General features: G+C 38.8%; 1 protein-coding gene and 1 pseudogene across 6 annotated transcripts in view; one reads left to right on the forward strand and one right to left on the reverse strand.

Annotated features, from left to right (window-relative positions):
- CFAP161 (cilia and flagella associated protein 161) overlaps positions 1–26,756 on the forward strand; it is a 57,675-nt gene that overhangs the window by 17,903 nt on the left and 13,016 nt on the right. For 2 of the 6 annotated variants that reach the window (XM_063794271.1, XM_054667085.2), the window contains exons 2-3: positions 18,381–18,510; positions 25,939–26,028. In XM_063794271.1, coding sequence (XP_063650341.1) covers positions 18,381–18,510; positions 25,939–26,028 — 220 coding nt within the window. Of the gene's footprint in view, positions 1–18,380; positions 18,511–24,427; positions 25,073–25,938; positions 26,029–26,756 lie in introns of those variants that run through there. The other 4 variants (XM_024349319.3, XM_510544.8, XM_063794270.1 and 1 more) reach the window with 4 other exon arrangements.
- On the reverse strand, positions 7,909–10,185 carry LOC107968483 (acidic leucine-rich nuclear phosphoprotein 32 family member B-like; annotated as a pseudogene).

A 26,756-nucleotide genomic window follows, 5' to 3' on the forward strand; every position in this document is an offset into this window, starting at 1 on the left:
ATCCCCCTTGTTTAAAAGTTCCATTGAAAGCTGTGCTCTTGTCTGCAGCTGAGCTGGGCACAATGGTTTTGGCACCCATCAAGTAGAAAGTTTGTTCAACTTTGATTTTTTCGGTTAGAATTGTATGTGCTCCAGCCTGGGCAACATAGTAAGACCCTGTCTCTACAAAAAATTTAAAAATTAGCTGGGTGTGGTGGTGTATGCCTGTAGTCCCAGCTATTCAGGAGGCTGAGGCAGGAGGATCACTGGAGTCCAGGAGTTTGAGGCTGTGATGACCTATGATTGCACCATGGCACCCCAACCTAGATGACAGGGTGAGACCTTATCTCAAAAAAGAATTGCGTAAGTTACCAATTGAGATGTCTATGATGTTGGTTATTGTTTCTACTGTTAATGTCAATTCACTTTAATCAGGGCACAAAGAAGATAATATTTTTCCTTCCAAATTGATGTGGATGGTCTACCACTGCAGGCTTCATCTTCAACATTGCCTCATCCCTTATTAAAATGAATTATTCATTTTTAAACTGCTGATTTCTTTGGGGCATTATTATCCTAAACTTTTCATAAAGCCTCAGTGATTTCACCATTTTTCCATCCAAATTTCTGCATAAATTTGATGTTTGTTCTTGGTCCAATTTTAGCAGAATCCATGTAGCTCTGATACGAGATCTTTGCAAACTGATGTCTTATCCTTCTTAGTGCCTCAAAATAGATCCTGTTCAGACATTCAGTACAGGTTAGTGTGAGTTTGTTTTGGTGCAAATTTTTTTTAAATCCATGTATAGTTTTTTCATAAGATGTGTCTTCCATGAACTTTTTGAAGACCTCTCATATTTGTTTTATGTAATTGAATTCTGTCTTGCTTTTGTTTAAAAGAAGCCTCCCCTGCTTAAAGGGGGGAAAAATTTAAAAAATTTTCTGGTGATTTTGAAGGACAGCATCCTCCTATAACAAAAATATCAGTTAAAGGTCTCTATGTTTTTTGATATCTAGAATAAATGACTTGAAGCCCCCCACTCCCTCCATCCCCTTTATGCCACTTAGAAGTCTGAAACCCTCCCCAGGATATCTGTGAACTTCCAGGAGGGTGCTGTTCTCCTGGTCACCCTTGCCTCTGGGTGCTTCTGGAGAATGCATCACCACGGATGGGAAACTTCATTTCTTTTCACTCTCTTAGGCAGAGACTGAGACTAAACACTACTCTGGGTCCATGCCGGCATTCCCATACCCACCAGAGTGTTAACTACAAAAGGGTTTCCTTTTAACAGGGCCCACCCTCCTCAGAAGCCAGTGGAGAATGTAAATAGTAAGAAATCTCTTCCGCTCTCAGGATTTCATAGTATAAGCAGGCATATTACCCAAGTGGTCAGCTTCAGTGGAAGGGGACTGGAGACTGACCACCAGATGATCAAGGGCACTAAAAAGGGGATGCAAGACCTTAGGCTCATAGTCCTGTTCCTGGGGACGAATGCTGGGCTCTGGTGGCCATGCTGGGCTGCGGAGAAGCAAAGGTGCATTGTTGGTGTGATATTCTTTCCCCCAGGGGTCTGCTAGAAGCAGAAGGCAAAAACAGATGGAGACAAAAAAGACTAGGAGACCCTTTCTATGTAGAGACATCACTCTAGGTTCTTTGTAGAGAATAGGAATACGTGCCTTTGATCAGATGAGCTATTAAAAAATGATTATGTAGTTCTGTTAAATTGGATTATTTTCAATATCCTGTCTGCTTTTTCAAAGGACTGTTATTTAGTGGGAAAACATTGCTGAATTCCTTTCAGAGAAATCCTCCCTGTACTGACCCTTTGGCAACACACCTTACACATGTAACTACTTGTTCAGAACAATCTTCTCCTTCTGACTCTCCACAAAGGTGGGGACCATGAGTATCTTATTTCCCACTGCATCCAGAAGGCTGAGCACAGTGCTTGACGCACAGTGAATTTTGGTTGAATGAACAATTGAAAGGATTCGCCCATTGCAGTGTCATTTTTCCAAGACCTGACAATATCACTTTTGATTCTTTTCTTATTTAGTTCCACCTCCTTATCCCCGCTGCCAGTGCTTAAGTCAGCACACGGCATCACCTCTCCTGGGGCTATCTTTAACTAGGCTTCCTGACCCCCTACCCTGGCCTGTCTGCTTTAAATCCAGGCAATGGCCTGTAGCCCCAGCAACCTTCCAAAAGCTCTACTCTCTGTCCCTTGTCAGTTTCCTCTTCTGAAAGTTTCAGGGGCTCTCCACTACTTGCAGAAGAAAACCACCAACTCTTGCCTCGATGCTGAAGGTACTTTCCCATCATCTCCCCTCTGCCTCTCATCACCCTGTGTCCCTCCTGGCCCTTGCTTTCTTGCTTCTGTGCTTGGCCTCATCCTCCTTCCTCTGCCCGGAAAGTGCTTACCTCTGTTCTTGCATCTGCATGTCCAAATCCTATTCATCATTTCTATTATTATGTCATTTAAGTTTCAAAAAGTCTCTGAGTCATTGTTCCTTAAATAGCAGTTTTAAAAGGTGATTCTAAAGAAAAGGATTTGATGTTGAAATTAGCTTAGGAAGTGTTGTATGGATTATTGCCATTTTGTAGATTTATAGTGCAGGCCATTAATTCAAGGATCTGAGAAGATCTGCAATCAAGAAACCTATTTAACTCAGCATTTCTCAAATTTATTTGACCATAGAACCCTTTCCCCTTTCACACCTATTAACATATTGCAGATTATTTTGGAAATACTTTCCCGAGAGTTACCGGTAATATCTTTAATCTGTTTTTAATGATGAAGATGCTGAGGCTCAGAGACAAAAATTCTTGCGCAAGCCGAGTGAAAGGAGCTTCAATCTGTTTTTTTTTTCTTTACTACACTGTGATGACTTACATTTGTCATCCAACAAGAACTTTTAAACTTTCCGAACTATGGAAAGTAAGATAATAGCCTGTATTTATCTTTCCTAACATCTGAATTTTGTCCCACTTCTCTTTTCTAAAAATGATTATTCCCAAGTTTTTCTTTCACTTTTCTTTCCTGCCAGATGTTTTACAAGTAATGAAAGGCTCCAATTAAATTTTCCCAAGAGCTTCATCAAATAATGAAAACAATACATAGAGCATGTTATATCTTTATGAACTTAAAATTAAAACATAATTTTGAGATTACATATAGGTATAATAAAACTATATAAAAAGAAAAGCAAGTGGGTAATGAACACAGGATTTAGGAGATGGTTACCTTGGCTGGGGGTAGGGAGGGATGGGGAATGAAAGACTCTTATATTTAGATGTAGATTATTATCAAGATCTTAGCTTTTATTTTGGGGTTATAGGTTTACAAGTGCTTATTACATTATTTAAAAATAACTGGCTAAATAACTAGAGGACCACTGCTGAGAGTATGTCATAATCCAATTTAATGTACCTGAGACCCTAAAATAAATACATAAATCATAAAAGAGAAAACAATAGCAAATTAAGTTGTCTAGTATATAGCTAGTTTATGTCAAAATAATAATACTTATAAAGCGAGGGGAGTGGTGGCCTGATTTTAAGGGGATATTTATTGCTAAGTAATACTGAGTAAATTGCACAGCATCCAATAATGTATGAGTGCATTTCTGTTTTAATCTTGGCTTTGAGAGTTTTTGAGGAATGTAAATTTAAAACTTGATATAATCACATGTAAAATGAATATTTTATGATCAAAAGAGTAAAAAGTAATAAAAGGAGAATTTAAAAAATCCCTTGCATATTTGTTTATTATTTTATTATCACCTGGCTTTTAAATTCATCTGCGTTGTAAGTTGTGAGATGATTCTTTATGTTACTTTGTTTATCTTGTTAAGATTCATTTGGGGAGTCAAGGGACTCTGCTCATGCCCAAGTCTGTGCCCTCTAATGAGTAACACCAGAGACTGCACAGTGTCCAGGAAATAGACTTCAACAAACTAGTCTAGCCAAGGTCACTGGAGTGTTTTCCAACACTAACAACCAATTATTGATTCTCCAGACACCAACTGGGTGTCCAACAATTAAATTCCATTCTGACATTAACTACCTGGAGTTAGTGTCAGATTTCACAGGCTAAAAGCATTCGGTTTTACAAGACTGCCTTCACTTCAGATGCCAAGTGCAAGTCCTGGGCCACCCATACTTCTGGCTGTAAAATCAGGAGTTCCCATGGCCCCCTCCTCAAGTTCAATTATTTGCTAGAATGACTCATAGAGCCAGGAAAGTACTCTGCGTTTACTGATTTATTACAAAGGATGTTATAAAGGATACAACTCAGTAACAGCCAAATGGAAGAGATGCATAGGGTAAGGAGTGAGGAAAGGGATGCAGAGCTTCCATGACTTTTCTGGGTGCCACCTTCCCAGCACCTCGATGTGTTCACCAGCCCAGGAGCACATCAACATTTATTGTTCAAGAGTTCTCTCAGAGCTTAATCTGCAGCCCCTCACCTTTCTTCTTGGAGCTGGGTCAGTGGAGCTAAAAGTCTCCACTCTCGAATCACTTGGTCCTTCTGGTGGCCAGTCCCATCACGAGGCTATCTAAGGGCTCCACCCTAAGTTACCTGATCCGTATAAATTCAGTGTGATCAAAAGGAGCTTATTATGAATAACAAAAGACATTCTCATCATTCAGGAAATTCCAAGGGTTTTAGGAGCTCTGTGCCAAGAACAAAGAAGAAAAACCAAATATGTTTCTTATAATACCACAGTTGCCAAACAAATATACTAGCAAACAAGCAAACAAAAACAATGAGCCCTGGGCATGGAGAAAAAATAGACAGAGCTGCTACAACATACAGGCATACCTCAGAGATAACGTGGGTTTGTTTCCAGACTGCTGCACTAAAGCATATATTGCATTAAAGTGAGTCACATAGATTTTTGTTTTCCCAGTGCATATAAACATTTATACTTACACTATACTGTGGTCTATTAAGTGTTCAATGGCTTTATGTCTAAAAAATGTACATATCTTAATTTAAAAATAGTTTACTGCTAAAAAATGCTTAGAGCCATTTGGGCTTTCAGTGAGTTGTAATCTTTATGATAGTGGAGGATCTTGCCTTGCTGTTGTTGGCTGCTGACTGTTGAGGGTGGGGGTTGATTAGGGTGGCTATGGCAATTTCTTAAAATAACACAACAATGAAGTTTGCCACATTGATTGACTCTTCTTTCACATGTCAATCTAAACAAACAGAGAGAGGCTCTCTGAAAGAAAAGATGTATGTTTGGGGATAGAACATTGCAATGGGAATATGCATGTCATAGTAAACTAAGTGCATATTCATGGAGGTAGAGGAAGACGAGGGTTTTTGTTTGTTTGTTTGTTTTAAGACGGAGTCTCACTCTGTCGCCCAGGCTGGAGTGCAGTGGCGCGATCTCGGCTCACTGCAAGCTCCGCCTCCCAGGTTCACGTCATTCTCCTGCCTCAGCCTCCCGAGTAGCTGGGACTACAGGCACCCGCCACCACGCCCAGCTAATTTTTTGTATTTTTAGTAGAGACAGGGTTTCACCATGTTGGTCAGGATGGTCTCTATCTCCTGACCTTGTGATCCGCCCACCTCGGCCTCCCAAAGTCCTAGGATTACAGGCGCAAGGGTTTTTAAAATAAAAAAAATGAGGATTGCATAATTGTTTTGAAACAATTATCCTTGGCTACAAAGATCAATAACAAGGGTGATGCCAAGTCCGAGGTGGGACAAGCAGTTGTTGGGAAGATGTTTTTGCAGAAGGATTTTTTGTATAAGTTTGTGACGACTTTTGTGCAAGGTTGTGGTTTGTGCAGTCTTTTTTATTATCAGGCATACAAGCATGAAAACTCTTTCTTCATGGCCTTCTCTGGCTCTACTTGTCAGGGAATTTTTTTTTTTTTTTAGCATTAGTGTCTCCATTTTGATTCTGATAACTTTCACATTTCCCGTTTTTGATCAATATCTTTTTCCAAAAGCATCACTGAACAATCAACCTGTAGTTAGGTTTTGATGTCTCTGGATGCTGGGATGAACCTGTTCCAGTGGTTGGTCTTGTGTCACACTGGGAGCAGTGGAGGGGGGTAACTGGTGACTAGTAGTCAGTGTCAAAACCCTTTTAGCTACATTTGCGTAAAGAGGAAGGTTGGAGGAAGTGGCTTTAAGTCAAGTCTGCTAGAATCCATTACTAAGCTCAATTTTGCAATTATGTCAAAGTGCTGAGCCAGTATTATTTCGTACTTCTGCAGACATTTAATAAATAACAGATCCAAAGTTTAAAAAGGGAAAATACAAAGTAAAAATTAATAATTATATGACAAAATTCTAGTTTGCATAATGGTTTTCAGCTGGAACCTAGGCTTTTGTTTTTCATTTGTTTTGAGACAGGGCTCACTCTGTCACTGCAGCTGGAGTGCAGTGGAGTCATTGCCTCTCACTGCAACCTCAATCTCTCAAGCTCAAGTGATCTCTTATGGTCAGCCTCCCAAGTAGCTGGGACTACAGCAGGTACCACTGTGCCTAGCTAATTAATTTTTTTTTTTTTTTTTAACAGAGACAGGGTTTCACTATGTTGCCCAGGCTGATTGCGAGCTCCTGGGCTCAAGCAATACTCCCACCTCAACCAGAATCTAGGCTTAAAGACAATTAATTGAATGAATCAAATGACTATAGGGAATAAGTGAGACCTGTTGTAACCATGTGGCCTGTTTTCTTATGTTGTAAACATGGGTCTGAACTTTTCCAGAGAAGAATGTGTTTAGGTACAGCATGTAGTATTAGTAACAGTACAGACATTTTCTTATTTAACCAGTGGTTACTAAAGGATTTCTTAGGGTAGGTTCCGTTAGGTTACCAGCTATTAACTGTGGAATTTCGGTTACACCATTTCACTTGCCAAGTGAAAAAGGTTACATTAAGGGAGGTAAAAGTCTCATTATGTTATGGAGTCATTTCTTTTTTAAAAATTTTATTTTATTAAGAACAAATTTTTTGAGATGGATTCTTGCTCTGTTGCCCAGGCTGGAGTGCAGTGGCACAATCTTGGCTCACTGCAGCCTCCGCCTCCTGGGTTCAAGCGATTCTCCTGCCTCAGTCTCCCAAGTAACTGGGACTACAGGCGCACGCCATCACGCCCAGCTAATTTTTTTTTGTATTTTTGGTAGAGATGGGGTTTCGCCATGTTGGTCAGGCTGGTCTCAAACTCCTGACCTCAGGTGATCCACCCGCCTCAGCCTCCCAAAGTGCTGGGATTACAGGCATGAGTCACTGCGCCTGGCCTGGAGTCTTATTTCAACATCTTGGGAAAAGCTGTTTATGGTGTGAAAACATCAACTTTTTCCCCTGGTTTGTAGTGTGAGTATCTCTGGTCATGACATTGGGTGGCTTGGTGAGTTTTTTGTGTGATTCATACACCGAGCATGAGGCTTGTTTCTTAAAATTTGTCTAGTTTCAGCTTGTAGGGCTTTAGGAATAGGGCAACTTTTGTTTTTAGTTGGAGAGTTGTAGCCAAATATTAGAGAAAATTAGGAGAATTCAGGGTCTAGTCTAGTCTACAGGTAGATAATGAGAACTTGTAAACAATTCACAAGGCTGCAATCCAATACAGATGGCTTATAGTGTTGTTTTTGGAAAACTAACCTTTTCTCTCTGCACTGATCACTTAGGAATCTCATATTTAAAAACCTTTTGGGGCTAGGAATCCATAGGAAGGCAGACTTTAGATTTTTACATACAGTTTTAAGGTTCTTGGACCTGCCAGGAAGTGACAATTTTTACTCACTGTGAGGCTGGGAACTCTGGAAGCCAGGCATTTTCTGCACATTCTTAAATATGATATTTTAGTCAAAATCTTGGTAATATAACCAATGTTTCCAATTGTATCATACTTATAAAGAGATTATACATATATATATAATATACACTATATATATTCAATGTTAAGATTTTATTTTCAAAGCTTTTTTGTTGTACAGAAAGTAAAAATGCTGTCGCAATCTCAGTGTAATTGGTAGCCACAGATGGTTGACTCACCAATCACAGCTATCCACGCTACAGCAAGAGTCTCACACAAAAAGCTAACAATGCTTACAATTTTGTTGGGGTGAAGTCCCTAAGCTCGGTGGTAGATTACCAAGAGGGACTAAATGCAGGAAGGCAGAATGTCACAGAACCTATCCTTTGGCTCTTTGGGTGGGTGGATGTCCTGGGGTTTGTATCACAGCTACTTTTTTTTTTTTTTTTTTTTAAACAGCTACCAAATCCATGAATAGTCCAAACAATACTGAACAGTTCTGTTTCTGCAGGTGGTCTGGGGTCTTAACCATCTTCTTCATCATCTGTTTCTCTCTTCCTGTTTTCACCTTTTCCGCTTTCTTCCTCCTCTTCATCCTCATCTTCATCCTCATCCATCTTCATCTTTATCAAGTCCAAATTCTTCTTCCTCCTCACTGACTTCATCTTTGTCATCATCCCCTTCTACATCTTCGTCTTCATCTTCCTCTTCATCCAACTCCTCTTCTTCACCATCCTCATTCTCCTCGTCTTTCTCATCTTCTCCTTCTTCATCCTCCTCCTCTTTATCCACACCATCCACCTGGGCCTCTGAGTCAGGGGCTTCCTGGTCCTCTGGGTCATAGGTATCCAAGCAGGTCAGCTGGGGCAGGAGCTTGAAGACACTCTCTTGGTAGTCATTCAGGTTAATAACCTCACAGTTAAAGAGGTCCAGGCTTTTTAGACATTCTAACTTTTTCAAAGGTTCCAAGGTGCTGATATCTTTCAGTTTTTTTCCACTTAAGTTTAAATGTGTGAGATTTGGAAGTTTTTCTGCAAACATATTCAGACCTCCAAAGATTCTATTTTCACTGAGGACAAACTTTTTCAATTTAGGCAGCTTGGGGAGATTTGAAATTGAAATCAAACCTACATTGATTAAACGGAGGAACTCTAAGTTCACAAATTCAGCTGTTAAGCTCTCAATTTTCCAGTCATTTGATTTGCAGTTGTCCAAGACATGTTCTCGAACCCTCTTTAAACACTCTTACATCTCACCTGAAAAACGTCGAGCACACCAGGTAAACCTGATGGACGAATTCCCACAAGTTCGCGGTTTGTTAACCACAGCCACCCGAGGGCACGAAACCCGGCTGCTTGTGGGACCGGAGCGGGGTGGGAGGCCACGCGGGGCCGCCCTCAGCGGGAAAGCCACTCACCCGCTGGGGCGTCCGCCTGCAGCGCCACCTGGCCCCGCGCTAGTCCGCGGGGGGCTCGCGGGGGCGGGCAGTCGCGCTAAACCCGGGAGACCAAAGGGGCGATTCCTCCAGGCCGGACCAGCGCACACGCAGCCGCGCCCCACGAGGGCCGCACCGGGCTGTACTCTAGCGAGGCCAGAGGCTGCGCGACCCGCCAGCGGAGCCCCGCTGAGGCCCGCCCCAAACCACCCAAGAGAGAATGTATTTTTATTGAACTTATATAAATAAAAATACTCACGAATAGTTTCTGAATTTTGGAAGAATCAGGTAGGGAGAAGAAGCAATTGCTTCTATTTTTGTATACGTTACCAAATTATTATAAACTATAGATAGCTTGTGAGATAACATTTCCTGAAATCTGGAAAACATTTAAGTAAAGAACCAATAAGGTTTTAAATAAGAGTCGTCAGAACATTATATTTATCAATTGCTTAGTTTCATGTATTTTGTTTTGTTTTGCTGGATGTTAATTAGCAGTTTTATGAACCCATTGGTTTTTAAATTAGGGCTCTGGAAATTTTTATTGAGTCCGTTGATCTTAAAGTTACCAGATATCTGTTGTTAGAGTGTTTTCCATGAAAAGCAATTTTAGACTATAGCTGATTGCAAATACTTTTAAAGAAGAATTCAAAACAATAATTATAGATGACAAAAACTTAGACTAGCCATGATTAAAATCTGATGAAAGTTCCCAGTTGACAAAGAAATTTATTTATTTCTACTACATGCAGTATTTTAAGATAACAACCAGAATCATGACTGACAGTGTCACATCAGGACTTTTATAAATTTTTATAATCTTTTATAAATTTTATATTATCGTTAGAATACTCATATTAATAAGATAGCCACACAAATACAGCTTTAGGAAACATTCAACATAGCAATAAAATTATGACTTTTAATAAATTAACAGATTTTAATAACGTTATATAATTTTTGAAACTTTATATTAATAGCATACCCATAATTGTAACTGAAAGAAGATCCAGCACCACTTACCATTTGGCAATGCCTCCCATACAATTTACCTAAGTCTAATCATTTAGTATCTCTACAAGATGAGAGAGACATTTTTGGGGGCTCTCTGGAGGCCCACCCAGAAAATCCCAGTTAATTTTAGGTCAAAAAGAGATAATTTAGAATATTGATTCTGGGGAAACCTGCCAAAGACATTAAAAGGTTCAAAACAATTGATCAAAACCCAATCACAAGCCCCAGCCCCCATGGTGGTTCATGCTTGTAATCCCAACATTTTGGGTGGTCAGTGCAGGAGGCCAGAAGTTCAACACCAGCCTGGGCAACACAGCAAGATCCTGTCTTTACAAAAAATTTAAAAAAATAAAAATAATTTTAAAAAACAGAATCACCAGTCATTATAAAATAAGTTATTATCCAGAGTGATAAAAGGCTCAAAAGCAGTACAGAAAGTTGCATGGATATTAAAACCTTAACCTCTTTAAAGCCCAGTTTTCCTAAATAATAAAAAACTTTAATAAAGACAATGCAGGTATTATCTTCATAAAATGTAAAAAATATACATTTTTAAGGCCAATTACCAAAAAGCTAAAGAAAAATCTCCTGTAGTGTGATTGCTTTTCCTTAGGTGAAGCCCATTTAGATAACCTGGAACTCAAATTAATCAGACACATGAAGGGTATATCCTGGATTATGACTGTATGCTATGTTATAGAGAAATGTAAACAAGAAAACTAATACCTTGACCAGGAGAATGCATGGCTCTTAGTAATAGCATGACAAGTTTCCTGGGTACAAGGAACAATTCAGACACCTCAAGGAAAGCCAAGAGTACGGAATCAAATTATATTGGAGGAAAACATTGCTTTTCTAGACCTCCAAAATAAAATGTCAGCATCAGGTCATAACAACAGAGCTAAAACTTAAAAAAGTGTTACAGCCATTGGCCAGGCCCAGTGGTTCCCACCTGTAATCCCAGAATTCTGGAACACTGAGGTCGGAGGATCACTTGAGGCCAGGAGTTCAAGACCAGCTCTGACAACATAGTGAGACCTCGTCTCCACACACACACACAAGTTACAGTAGTTGACAAAAAGGTTGAAGGAGAGAGTTATCACCAGAGCCAAGCAAAAAGATACACCTTTTCAAGGGAAGAAAGAGCAGAAGGGAGACCTCGTCTCCACACACACACACAAGTTACAGTAGTTGACAAAAAGGTTGAAGGAGAGAGTTATCACCAGAGCCAAGCAAAAAGGTACACCTTTTCAAGGGAAGAAAGAGCAGAAGGCAATGACGTATGTCCTACAAATCATATGCAGTGAGGTGCAGCAAAAGTTGAACTTATATAAGTCTGAGAAGTTTCAAAAAGGAAAATTTTACCTCAAAAAATGAAGTTACCATTCTGAATGAAAAACACAGCATTTTCCAACCTAAAACTAGATAAACTAATTAGATATCTGGATGAAAAAAAACTGTCTGTAGTTTAGAAGATGGCTATTAAAGAAACAGGTTTCAGAATTAAAAATCAAAACCTCTTGCAATTCTACTAAGAGTAAATCAATACTTTAAGAAAATCTTGTTTTTACATGGAGAACCACATTTTAACATTTTGGATTAATGCATTTTTAAGGTCCAAGTTCAATCTTTAGAAAAACTTTAAAATAATTTCCTTCTAATTATAGCCAATTTGATCACACAAACAATTCCTTCTATAAATTATTTTTGATGAAACTTACTGCAACCTACTCAGACCACTGATGACATACTTGGGCTTTCTGCATTTTCCTATACTTCCTCTATCTTAAATAACCAATTATTTTACTTTAGGACAAAATTTACCATGCAAGATTCTTTCTTATTCAAAATTATTCTCTTTTCTTTTTCATGTTTTTTACCAAAAACATATTTTCGTATTTATAACTTTACATTTCTATCTCCTACTTGCTGGTTCCATTTTATTTTATTTCTATTTCCTTCCTAAATCTGTATTTTAAAACAACCTTCAAATAACCTCTGAATTAGACAAAATTACTCTTTCTTTCTCAACAGAGAGCATATTTGTATACTTTTCCTATAATTTTTTTCATCAAAAGCACATCTGACTTTTTTGGTATATTTTAAATACAAAGTTATATATATATATATATATATAAATTAGAATGTTTAACTCTTAGCAACCTTAAATTTTTAGCAAAAACCTGGGAAGCAAGAAATCTTGACTTGTCTGTTACACATCAGTATTTTAGAGATCAGAACTATTTTATAAGTTTTAGAAATATGTTTCCCCATAACATTTTTTTTTTTAACTTTTAAGTTCAGGGGTACATGTGCAGGATGTGCAGATTTGTTACATAGGTAAACATGTCATGGGGGTTTGTTGCACAGACTGTTTCATCACCCAGGTATTAAGCCTAGAATCCATTAGTTATTTTTCCTGATTCTCTCCCTCCTCCCACCTTCCACCTTCTGAAAGGCCCCAGTGTGTGCTGTTCCCTTCTATGCGTCCATGTGTTCTCATCATTTAGCTCCCGCTTATGAGTGAGAACATGCGGTATTTGGTTTTCTGTTCCTGCATTAGTTTGCTAAGGATAATGGCCTCCAGCTCCACCCATGTCCCTGCAGAGGACATGATCTCATTCTTTTTATGGCTGCATAGTATTCCATTGTGTGTATGTACTACCTTTTCTTTATCCAGTCTATCATTGTTGGGCACTTAAGTTGATTCCATGTCTTTGCTATTGTGAATAGTGCTGTAATGAACATACACATGCATGTGTCTTTATAATAGAATGATTTCTATTCCTTTGAGTGTACCCAGTAATGGGATTGCTGGATCAAATGGTATTTCTGTCTTTAGGTCTTTGAGGAATGGCCACACTGCCTTCTACAATGGTTGAACTAGTTTACAATCCCACCAACAGTATAAAAGCATTCCTTTTTCTCTACAACCTCACCAGCATCTGCTATTTTTTGACTTTTTAATAATAGCCATTCTGACTGGTATGAGATGGTATCTCATTGTGGTGTTGATTTGCACTTCTCTAATGATCAGTGATGTTGATTTTTTTTTCTTTCTTTCTTTTTTTTTTTTTTTTTTTTAGATAGAATTTCACTCTTGTTGCCCAGGCTGGAGTGCAGTGGTATGATCTCAGCTCACTACAACCTCTGCCTGCCAGGTTCAAGCGATTCACCTGCCTTAACCTCCCTTGTAGCTGGGATTACAGGCACGCATCACCATACCCAGCTATTTTTTGTATTTTTAATAGAGACAGGGTTTCACTATGTTGGCCAGGCTGGTCTCGAACTCCTGACCTCAAGGGATCTGCCTGACTCACCCTCCCAAAGTGCTGCGATTACAGGTATGAGCCACCGTGCCTGGCCGATGTTGATTTTTTTCATATGATTGTTGGCCTGATGTATATCTTCTTTTGATAAGTGTCTGCTCATGTCTTTTACCCACTTTTTAATGGGGTTGTTTGTTTTTTCTTGTAAGTTCTCGATTAAGTTCCTTATAGATGCTGGATATTAGACCTTTCTTGGATTCATAGTTTGCAAAATTTTTTCCCCATTCCATAGGTTGTCTGTTTACTCTGTTTATTGTTTCTTTTGCTGTGCAGAGCTTTTTAGTGTAATTAGATCCCATTTGTTAATTTTTACTTTTGTTGCAATTGCTTTTGGCATCTTCATCATGAAATCTTTGCCCAAGCCAATGTCCTGAATGGTATTACCTCATTTTTCTTCTAGGGTTTTTATAGTTTTAGGTTTTACATTTAAGTCTTTAATCCATCTTGAGTTAATTTTTGTATATAGTGTGAGGAAGGGGTCCAGTTTTAATCTTCCGCATATGGCTAGCTAGTTAGTTATCCCAGCATTATTTATTAAATGGGCATCCCCCATTGCTTGTTTTTGTCAGGTTTGTTGAAGATCAGATAGTTGTAGGTGTGCGGTCTTATTTCTGGGTTCTCTCTTCTGTTCCATTGGTCCATGTGTCTGTTTTTGTACCAGTATCATGCTGCTTTGGTCACTGTAGCCTTGTAGAATAGTTTGAAGTTGGGTAGTGTGATGCCTCCAGCTTTGTTCTTTGTGCCTAGGATTGCCTTGGCTATTCGGGCTCTTTTTCGGTTTCATATGAATTTTAAAATAGTTTTTTTCTAGTTCTATGAAGAATGTCAATGGTAGTTTAATGGGAATAACATTGAATCTATAAACTGCTATAGGCAGTATGGCCATTTTGATGACATTGATTCTTCTTACCCATGAGCATAGAATGTTTTTCCATTTGTTGTGTCATCTCTGATTTTTTTGAGCAGTGGTTTGTAGTTCTCCTTGTCGAGATCCTTCACTTCTCTCGTTAGCTGTATTCCTAAGTATTTTATTCTTTTTGTGGCAATTGTGAATGAGATTGTCTTCTTGATTTGGCTCTCAGGTTGACTGTTGTTGGTATATAGGAATGCTAGCAATTTTTGCACATTGATTTTGTATCCTGAGACTTTGCTGAAGTTGATTATAAGCTTAAGAGGGTTTTGGGCTGAGACAATGGGGTTTTCTAGATGTAGGATCATGTCATCTACAAACAGAGATAGTGTGACTTTCTTTCTTCCTATTTGAATGCTTTTTATTTCTTTCTCTTGCCTGATTGCCCTGGCCAGAACTTCCAATACTATGTTGAATAGCAGTGGTGAGAGAGGACATCCTTGTCTTGTGCCAGTTTTCAAGAGGAAGGCTTCCAGTATTCCCCATTCAGTATGATATTGGCTGTGGGTTTGTCATATATGGCTCTTATTATTTTGAGGTATGTTCCTTCAATACCAGGGGTATTGAATTTTATTGAAAGCTTTTTCTGCATCTATTGAGATAATCGTGTGGTTTTTGTCTTTAGTTCTGTTTATGTGATGAATCACACTTATTGATTTGCATATGTTGAACCAACATTACATCCTGGGGATGAAGCCTACTTGATCATGGTAGATAAGCCTTTTGATGTGCTGCTGGATTCAGTTTGTCAGTATTTTGTTAAGGATTTTTGCATCGATGTTCACCAAGGATACTGGCATGAAGTTTTCTTTTTTTGTTTTATTTCTGCCAGGTTTTGGTATCAGGATGATGCTGGCCTCATAGAATGAGTTAGGGAGGAGTCCCTCCTTTCTAATTTTTTGGAATAGTTTCCGTAGAAATGGTACCAGCTCTTCTTTGTACCTCTGGTAGAATTCAGATGTGAATCCATCTGCTCCTGGGCTTTTTTTGGTTCAAAGGCTAATTACTGCCTCAATTTCGGAACTCATTATTGGTCTATTCAGAGATTCAGTTTCTTCCTGGTTGAGTCTTGGGAGGGTGTATGTGTCCAAGAATTTATCCATTTCTTCCAGATTTTCTAGTTTATGTGCATAGAGCTGTTTATAATATTCTCTGATGCTTGTTTGTATTTCTGTGGGGTCAGTGGTAATATTCCCCTTATCATTTCTGATTGTGCATAACATAATTTTTAATGTATATTAATAGACTCATATACTTTAGTCTTTCTATAAAACTTAAACCAAGAACAAGCTTTTATTTGTGTTTGGGAATTTGTTTCAGTTAAAAAATTTTTTTTATTTGGAAATGACTCAGGCATAGATACCAGAGTATCTATTATTTATTTAACATAACATAACTTTAAGATTTCCAATTACAGAAAAAGTTTATTTAAAAGAAAAGTAAAAAAGAAAAAAACAATAACAAGTTCATTTATAAGCATTTATTTGATTTACATTTACTTGATTTTTTAAAAACAGTTTACCTAGACTACTTATGAGAACTGAAAAGTAGACAAAGCCCATCACCATTTCAAGTTATTTCCCTATTAATCATTTTAATAGCCTGTATTGGGTATTTAAATACAAACCTTAAAGTTAAGTATACGAATGTGTTGCTGGTAAATATTCAGCAAAATGTATCAGAAGATACATCTGTTTTCATTAAACTGACAATATTAAAGTCTTATTTGTCAGGAAATTACCCAAACAGATAATTCTGTTTTAGGCTGGATTTATAGTTTTGTAAACTTTGTGTCAAACCCCGATTCCTTAAAACATCTAGCAAAGACAACATAAAACTGACCAGTAAACTTAAGCAAAAATGCATACTGACAATTTTGAAGACATTTTTATTTTTATTTTATCAGTAATTTAAAAACTAGTTTATTTACTAAAGGTTTACTTTAGTCATGTGAACTAAAAGGTATCTGGGTTAATGGCTATATACATATTATATTTTATATGAGTACTCATTTATCCTTAGAGGATTTCTGACCAACGACATCAGATTTTACTATGTAAACATAGCATACAACATGATAAATGTACATATCCGTAACACATCTAAACACATATACACACTCAAATAAAAATCATATAGCTTTCATTTTAGTATTATAGTCATGAGATAGTATAACAACTCATTTTTTTGTTTGTTTATTTGTTTTTGTTTTTGTTTTTGTTTTTGAGATGGAGTCTCGCTCTGTTGCCTAGGCTGGAGTGCAGTGGCACAATCTCAGCTTACTGCAACCTCCGTCTCCCGGGTTCAAGGGATTCTCCTGCCTCAGCCTCCGGAGTAGCTGGGATTACAGATGCACATCACCATGCCCAGCTAAGTTTTGTATTTTTAGTAGAGCTGGGGTTTCACCATGTTGGCAGGCTGGTCTCAAACTCCTGACCTCAGATGATCCAGCCAGCTCAGCCTCCCAAAGTCCTGGGATTACAGGCGTGAGCCACCATGCCCGGCCAACTCACTGGTGTATAAAAGAAAGTGAGATCCAAATTATATTTCTAACAAAACTGAGATTTGTTCACATTGCTAAACTTTATTTGCCCTGATAGATAATTGAATGAAGGCTGAAGATCAAAATTTTGGGTAAAGCAGTTTCCATGTCAGTTTGATTTTGAAAAACTTCCTTCATCTTATTTTTTTTTAGCTTCAAGTGAGTTCAAGGTTAAAATTTCAATATTTACATTTTATCTAGGATTGGCTGAATTGTATAAGAAAAATGAAATCTCCAGGTGGCCTTGAACAAGTAACAAATCTATTTGCTGATCTGGTTTACTTCATTAACAAATGTGGGCAGGGAAGAATTTAAGCAGTTTATTTTTCTCTTTTTCTCGGCTTTTTCCTTTTGGCCTCAGTGTAGCCAAAAAGTAAAATTTTTATGCTGGACAGAGATACTTTACGTTATTGCTCTGAGCTCAAGATTTTGACCTGTTTGATCTGAGAGCCTAATTTTTAGAAATATTTATCTATTTCTTTTCACTTTAGATTATTAATTTGTCAGTTAAGTATTTTATCATCGCACACAATTGTTAGGCAAAACTATTTTATATTTCTAAAAGATATCAGGGTTGTTGGTTAGCACGGAACTATTGGAATTTGCAAAACCATTGATTTGAAAGTTCTTAAAGACTTTTAAAAATCTTTGCTTGAATGCCATAAGTGGTGAGTTTTATCTTAACACCAGTGGAAAAGTCAGCAAATTCAAAGTAGGTAGAAAAAAATACAGAGATAGAGAACATGTAAGACTCTCCATTTTAACTCTATATTTGCAGGTTTTTTTGAATAAAGACCGTTCGAACTCTGAATTTTCCTTGATAGAATTTGCCTATCAGTTTGAAAATGTACACAAGAACAGGCCATAATATGTAGCTGGCTGGAGTCCCAGAAAACCGGGCATGCCTTAATGTTTGTGAATCCCATTCTGTTTCTTATTAATCTCTCAAGAGCAAGGAAAATCCAAAAATCATGTCAGAGAACATCAGGAATTTCGACCCGTGTTTTAGATGATGGTGATTGCCCTGTGGCTTTTAATTAGCCATCCTGCACCCACCATCCAGAGTGTTTATTTTTACTCTCAGAAGATTTTCAGAAACAAGTAAGGGAAAAAGTCAAACAAAAGCAAAAAACCCAGATAAGAATGCTCACAAACATTTTAACCTAGGTGTGCAGATCACACAAAATATTAAACTAGGTATGCAAGCTAGACCAAAATTAAATTTACCAGAAGATATGCCTCGGAGACAGAATGTAAATTCTGTGGAAACCAAGAGTACTCAATCTGGAAAAAAACATTTGTATTTATACCAGAAAGGACATATCAGAAAAGACAAAAAGTCTTTTTTTCATCCCAAGAATGATGTATGTTTTTTCTTTTTTTATTAAGGTGGGCTTATCTAAATCAGATCCCAAATTGTATTTTAAAAGCCTCTACCAAAAGAAGAGGGGCTCAAGCTGAGAGAAAACTCACCAGGGCAGAAAAGATGAGCCATGGAAGCAGAGCTCAAAGGACTGAAGTGAGTACCACACACTGGTTCCAAGAATCACTGATTCTTCCCAAGACTGATCTTTTTCAGATCCCACTTTTGACACCATATATGTCACCCTCAATAACAAATAGAGAGAGGCTCTCTAAAAGAAAAGATACTTATTTGGGGACAGAGCATTGCAATGGGACTATGCAGGCCATAGTAAACTATGTGTGTATTCAGGGAGGTAAAGAAAAGATAAAGGTTTTTAAAGGAAAAGATTAGGACTACATAGTTGTTTTTAAATAATTTTCCTTGGTTACAAAGATCAATAACAAGGTGACACCAGTCCAAGGTTGGATAGGCAAGTGTTGGGTAGATGGCCTTGTAGAAGTATTTTTTGTATAAGGTGGTAATGACCTTTGTGTGAGGCTGTGATTTTTGTAGCATCTTTTCGTTATCAGGCATATAAGTGTGAGAACCCTCTCTTTATGGTCTTTCCCAGCTCTATTTGTCAGAATTATCTTAACATTAGTGACTCTGTTTTAATTCTGGCAATTTTCATACATGAAAAATTTCTCTGTCGCATGTGATGATGTTTGATAGCATTTCACCCATGGTAGAACTTCTTCCGAAATTGGAGTCAGTGCTCTCAAACCCTGCTGCTGCCTTATCAAATAAGTTTATGTAATAGTCTAAATCCTTTGTTGTCATTTCAGCAGTGTTATAGTATCTTCGCCAGGAGTAGATTCCACCTCTAGAAACCACTTTACTTGTTCATTCATAAGCAGCAACTCCTCCTCAAGACTGCAGCTCCATTTTTAATTCTTCCCAAGAGTGATCTTTTTCAGATTCCACTTCTTCAGGCTCCATTTTTAATTCTAGTTTTCTTGTTATATCCGTGACATCTGCAATTACCTCCTCCATTAAAATATGGAACTCCTCAAAGTCATCCATGAGGATTGAAATCAATTTCTTCCAAACTCTCATTAATGTTGATATTTTGACCTCCTCCCATGAATCACAAATGTTCTTCATGGCATCTAGAATGGCAAATCCTTTCCAGAAAGTTTTCAATTTACTTCACCCAGATTCATCAGAGAAATCACTATCTTTGCAGCTATGGCCTTAAAAATGTATTTATTGGCTGGGTGTGGTGGTTTATGCCTGTAATCCCAGCACTTTGGCAGGAGAATCGCTTGAACCCAGGAGGCAGAGGTGAGCCAAGATCATGCCACTGCACTCCAGCCTGGACAACACAGCAGGACTCTGTCTCGAGAAAAAAAAAAAAAGCATTTCTTAAATAATAAGACTTGAAAGTTGAAATTACTTCTTGATCCATGGGCTGCAGAATGGATATTATGTTAGCAATCATGAAAACAATATTAATTTCCTTGTACATCTCCATCAGAGCTCTTGGGTGACTAGGTGCATTGTCAATAAACAGTAATATTTTGAAAGAAATCTTTTTTTTTTTTTTCTAAGCAGTAGATCTCAACAGTGGGCTTAAAATAGTCAGTGAACAAAGCTGCAAACAGATGTGCTGTCATCCAGGCTTTCTTCTTCCAGTTATGGAGCACAGGAAAAGTAGATTTAGCATAATTCTTAAAGGACCTAGTGTATTATTCTGTTTTCATGCTGCTGATAAAGACATCCTGAGACTGGGTGATTTATAAAGAAAAAGAGGTTAATGGACTCATTTCCACATGGCTGGGGAGGCCTCACAATCATGGTGGAAGGTGAAAGGCACATCTCACATGGTGGCAGACGAGAGAAAAGAGCTAAATTAAAGGGGGAAACCTCTTAAAAAACCATCAGATCTCGTGAGACTTATTCACTACCACGAGAACAGTATGGGGAAAACCAACCCCATGATTCAAATATCTGCCACTGGGTCCCTCCCACAACATGTGGGAATTATGGGAGCTACAGTTTGAGATGAGATTTGGGTGGGGACACAGCCAAACCATATCATCTAGGATTTTCAGAATAGTAAATGAGCATGGGGTGCATTAGCCACTAACAAGATAATCATCCTGTTCTCTGAAGCTTTGAAAGCAAGCATTAACTTTTTTCTCTATGAAAGTCCTAGATGACATCTTCTAATGTAAGGCTTTTTTGCCTACATTGAAAATCAGGCATTAACTTTTTTCTCTGTGAAAGTCCTAGATGACATCTTCTAATGTAAGGCTTTTTTTTTGCCTATATTGAAAATCTGTTGTTTAGTGCAGCCACCTTCATCAATGATCTTAGCCAGATCCTCTGGATAACTTGGTGCAGCCTTTACATCAGCACTTACTGCTTCACTTTGCAGTTTTATGTTATGAAGATGGCTTTTTCCTTAAACCTTCTCTCAGTCTTTATAGACTTGAAAAGAATTAGAGCCGTGTTCTGGATTAGGCTTTGGCTCAAGGGAATGTGGTGGCTCGTCTGACCTTTTATCTAGACCAGTAAAACTTTTTTCATATCAGCAACAGGCTGTTTTACTTTCTTATCATTTGTGTTTTCATTGGAATAGCAGTTTTAATTTCCTTCAAGAACTTCTCCTTTGCATTCACAACTTAGCTAACTGCTTTATGCAAGAGGCCCAGCTTTCAGCCTATCTTGGCTTTTGACATGTTTTCCTCACTCAGTTTAATCATATCTAGCTTTTTATTTAAGAGACAGACTTGGCTCACGCCTGTAATCCCAGCACTTCGGGAGGCAGAGGCAGGTGGATCACAAGGTCAGGAGAGTGAGACCATCCTGGCTAATATGGTGAAACTCCCTCTCTACTAAAAATACAAAAAATTAGCTGGGTGTGGTGGCATGCGCCTGTAGTCTCAGCTACTTGGGAGGCTGAGGCAGGAGAATCGCTTGAACCTGGGAGGTGGAGGTTGCAGTGAGCCAAGATCGTGCCACTGCACTCAAGCCTGGGCAACAGAGCGAGACTCCATCTCAAAAACAAAAACAAAAACAAAAACAAAACAGAGACAGACATTTGGCTCTTCCTTTCACTTGAACACTTGAACACTTGGTGGCCATTTTAGGGTTATTAATTGTCCTAATTTATATATTGTTGTGTCTCAGGGACTGGGAAGGCCTGAGGAGAGGGAGAGAGATGGGGACATGGCTGGTAGGTGGAGCAGTCAGAACACCTAACATTTATTGATTGGATTTGCTATCTTATATGCCCATGGTTCATGGTGCCCCAAACAACTACAATGGCAACATCAAAAATCACTGATCACAGATCACCATAATAGATATAATAATAAGAAAGTTTGAAATATCTTGAGCATTACCAAAATGTGACACGGAGACGTGAAGTGAGCATATGCTATTGGAAAAATGGCTCCAACAGACTTGCTTGATGCAGGCTTGCCAAAAACCTTCAATTTGTAAAAAAAAAAAAAAAAAAAAAAAAAATCAATATCTGCAAAGTGCAATAAAGTGAATTGCAATAAAATGATGTATTCCTGTATCTAAAATGTCTAGTTTTCAACAAAAAATCATGAGACCTGCAAAGAAACAGAAAACTGTGACCCACAGACAGAAAGAAGATAAAAAACAAACAAAAAAGTCAACAGAACTGCCTTTGACAGAGCCCAGATGTTGGACTTAGCAGACAAAGACTTCAAAGCAGCCATTGTAAATATGTTCAAAAAACTAAGGGATACCATGATTAAAGAATTAAAGGAAGGTATGATGATAGTGTTTCATTATGAAATATAAAATATCAATAGAGAGAAATTATAAAATATAACTGAATGTAAATTCTGTAGTTGAAAAGTACCATAACCAAAATAAAAAACTCACTAGCGGAATACAGCAGTAAGTTTGAGCCAGCAAAACAAAAATTTGCAAACTTGAAGACAAATCAATAGAAATTATGCAATCTGAAGAACAGAGAGAAAAAAATGAAGAAAAACAAATTGCATCTTGGAGGAATGCAGGATATCAGTAAGTGCATCAATATACACATGATGGGAGTTTCATAAAGACAGAAGACAGACAAAGGATCAGAAAAAATATTCCAAACAATAAGGCCTGAAAATTCCCCAAATTTGATGAAAAGAGCATTAATTTACATATTCAGGCAGCTCAAGCAGGATAAAAGAAAAGAGGTCAATATCCAAATATATCTAGTTAAAATGTTAAAAGACAAAGACAAAAAAAATCTTGAAAGCAGCAAGAGTATGTGTAAGGGAAGCAAAATAAGATTAATAGCTGATTTCTCATCAGAAATGATGGAGGCCATGGCTGGGCAGGGTGGCTTATGCCTGTAATCCCAGCACTTTGGAAGGCTGAGGAGGGCCGATCACTTGAGGTCAGGAGTTCAAGACCAGCCTGGCCAACCTGGTAAAACCCCATCTCTACTAAAAATACAAAAATTACCCAGACATGGTGGCACATGCCTTTAGCCCCAGGTACTCAGGAGGCTGAGGCATGAGAATTGCTTGAACCTGGGAAGCAGAGGTTGCAGTGAGCCGAGATTGTGCTGCTGTACTCCAGACGGGTTGATAGAGTGAGACTCTGTCTTGGAAGAAAAAGAAATAAGGGAGTCCAGAGGTAGTAGGATGGCATATTTAAAATATTGAAAGAAAGAAAAAAACACTATCAACAAAGAATCATGTATCCAGAAAAAGCATCTTATAAAAATTAAGGTAAGCAAAAACCAAGAGAATGTGTTGCTAGCAGACCTGATTTATAAGAAATATGAAAGGAAGTTATTCAGGTTGAAAACAACACCAAGCAGTAATTTGTGTTCATAGAAAAATACCATAGAGCACCAATAAAGATATTTCTTCTCCTGGGTGATTTAAAGCAATTGTATAAAACACTATGTATAATTGAATTATTGGGTCTATTATATATAGAAATGTAATATACTTGTCAAAAATAACACTAAGGAAGTAGGTGGGAGCAAAGCTGTATCAGTGTAAGGACTTACTGAATGACCCAATCATTAGAACCTTGTTAAAAATGTAGAGACTAGAGCTGCTTTGTTTTATTCTTGATTTTATGAGGAATATGAAAAATACTTAAAAGGAAAAACAAACAAACATGACTTTGGAGTCAGAAAGTTTGGATTGAGTCCTTTCTTTGAGCAACTTTTAGCAGTTTGAATTTAGACTGCTAGCTTCTTTGAGTCTCAGTTTCTGAATTTATCAAATGCAGTTAGTGGTATACTATCTGATCTAACTGCTTTGTCCTATGTGTCCTTCAGAAGTATCCTCGAATGTGGTGATATATTGACAGAGCTGGTGGATTCATCAGTATGTGGGAATGTTCCTATTTTTATTCTACACTTCAGCCTGCCAGTTCAAATCCTTCCCAGTTCATCTCCAAAGCAGCCCCTCTCCCATCACTCAAAGGCCATCCAATTCCCATTCTCACAGTTCCTCAAGGCAGAAAGGATCCTTCAACTGCATGGCCCTTCATCAGCATAAATATATATATATGTATGTATTTAAATTGGAGATGGGGTCTCGCTGTGTTGCCCAGGCTGGTCTGGAACTCCTGGGCTCAAGTGATCCTCCTGCCTCGGCTTCCCAAAGTGCTGGATTATAGGCTTGAGCCACCACGCCAGCCCATCAGCACATCTTTAATTGCATTTTTCCACAGTCTTCCTTAAGTAATTCATTTTCGTGAACTATCTTTTCTTTTAGACTGGGTTTGCTGAAGGGAGCGAAGGCTCCTGTCTTCCATTTCAGTCATGTCTTATTAGACACTAAATACAGGTAAATTACTGAATGCATTCAATCCGCATCAAGCCTCCGGTAGTCCTACAGTAACTGGTATCCCTCCCCTCCCCAGAAAATAATATTTTGTTTTATTAATGCTGGCTACAGCAGAGTCTGGTTTTCTTAAGAGTTCCTGCAAATCACAGGTTCGTCCTTTAACTTTGAGACCCAGGGAAGGAGGGAGCAAGGGAGGGAGGGAGGGAGGATGCTGTCAAGTCCGCAAAAATATGGACAACCTCAGAAACCTATAAACAGAAATATACTAACATGGTATATTTCTTACTTTTAAGGCCCTGAAATTATTAATTTTCCTTTCTTCTTTCTATGCGATTTTGGTTTCCAAATGTCTACATTGAGCAGGTATTGTTTTATGATTAGGGCGAAATTGCTGCTGCTGCTGCTGATGATGATGATTACAAAAAATAGGCTGCAAGCAAGCCGTGCTTCCATTTAAAAGCTCCTCTTTGTTGCCTCGACATGCAAGGGGTACTCGATAGCACTTTTCGGTTAGATTCTAACAGAAAGAAAGCTTTAAATTTCTCTCTCGGAAGCACTTTGTCAGCCAGGGTTTTCCCTCTCGCCCACGCTGCAGTTAAGGAAATCTAAGAGGTGGAAGTGGGGCGGGCTGGAGGGCCACAGACAGCCGCTGACCCAGACGCCCCATCTCCCGCCCCAGGGCAAGGCTGCGCGCTGTCGCTTATTGGCCAGCAGGGTCCCAGACCTTGACCAATCGCCTGGGGCCGGGTCGTCATGGCGACGCGCCACGCTAACGCATGGTGTCGGAGGGAGGCCCACTTGCTGAACAGCAGGGAGCGATGGCGCAGAACGTGTATGGTCCGGGAGTCCGGATAGGCAACTGGAATGAGGATGTCTACCTGGAGGAGGTACGCAGGGTGTGGCCAGGCGCAGACCCGCAGCTCAGGAACTCCCAGACCCTGCTCTAAGTTCAATCTCCTACTTTGAGCGCCTCAAGCCTCCTCTCTCTCCCAGCATACAGCGAATACCTCTAAAATCCCCACTTCTCTAAACTCCCAAGGAATCTCACCTGCCGAACTGCAAACCCAGGTCTCAGTGACCTCTACTCCGAGCAGCCTGACTTTTCTTTCTCTGGGTCCCTTGGCCTCCCAAAGTCAGACGCCTTGACTCTCAAGCCCCTGGCCTGTGTCTCCCGCTTAGTCTAGAGCCCCACTAAGTCCCCCGTATTCCTTAGAGTCTTACAGTCTCAGGCTGCGGGCCAGGTGAGGACACAGGTTCCAGGTAGAAATAATATCTCTCCCCACTCCAACCCTGCCACGCTTGCCCTCTTAAATGACCCTGAGTATTCCTTTTATTGATGTTGTACTCGCTGCCTCGTATTCTCCCAAGGGTGGTCTTAACAAGGCTTTGAGCCATTCGTATATGGGTCAGATTGGGGAGGGGTGAACTTTCTAGTGTCAGTCACCATACAGTCAAGGGAAACCCCAGCAGGGGAGACATGGCCTCCAAATGTCATTCAGGATGGTATCTGGCTGGAGTAATTACTGGTGATGTTTCTTTTTCTTTGTTTTGCCTTTCTCATTTTTCTAAACATTCTATAATGTAGTAAAAATATTAAAGTAGTGCTAAAAACGTTCCATCATTCCCATTACGCTCACATCACTTTTTTTGTACTCAAATTTTGCTTTTTCAACTTGGAAGAGCTTCTGACCTAAAAGTTATTAATACTAACATCTATATTATTCAGGGCTACTTTTGTTGATTTTCTGTTTAGGAGCTCATGAAAGACTTCTTAGAGAAGAGAGACAAGGGGAAACTTCTCATACAGAGAAGTAGAAGACTAAAACAGAATCTCTTGAGACCGGTAACTTTTTTTTGTTGTTGTTACACTTTAAGTTTTAGGGTACATGTGCACAACGTGCAGGTTTGTTACGTATGTATACATATGCTATGTTGGTGTGCTGCACCCATTAACTCGTCATTTAACATTAGGTATACCTCCTAATGCTATCCCTCCCCCCTCCCCCCACCCCACAACAGGCCCCAGTGTGCGATGTTCCCCTTCCTGTGTCCATGTGTTCTCCATTGTTCAATTCCCACCTATGAGTGAGAACATGCGGTGTTTGGTTTTCTGTCCCTGCGATAGTTTGCTCAGAATGATGGTTTCCAGCTTCATCCATGTCCCTACAGAGGACATGAACTCATCATTTTTTATGGCTGCATAGTATTCCATGGTGTATATGTGCCACATTTTCTTAATCCAGTCTATCGTTGTTGGACAGTTAGGTTGGTTCCAAGTCTTTGCTATTGTGAATAGTGCCGCAGTTGGTGGGACTGTAAACTAGTTCAACCATTGTGGAAGTCAGTGTGGCGATTCCTCAGGGATCTAGAACTAGAAATACCATTTGACCCAGACATCCCATTACTGGGTATATACCCAAAGGATTATAAAACATGCTGCTATAAAGACACATGCACACGTATGTTTATTGAGACTGGTAACTTTAAATTCAGACATTGTTTTCAAAATTCTGTCGAACTTGGTGTGAGTATACATTAAGCAAGAAAAAAATTTCATAACTGAGTTACCAT

This window comes from Pan troglodytes, chromosome 16, assembly GCF_028858775.2.
Source record: "Pan troglodytes isolate AG18354 chromosome 16, NHGRI_mPanTro3-v2.0_pri, whole genome shotgun sequence".
NCBI lineage: Eukaryota > Metazoa > Chordata > Mammalia > Primates > Hominidae > Pan > Pan troglodytes.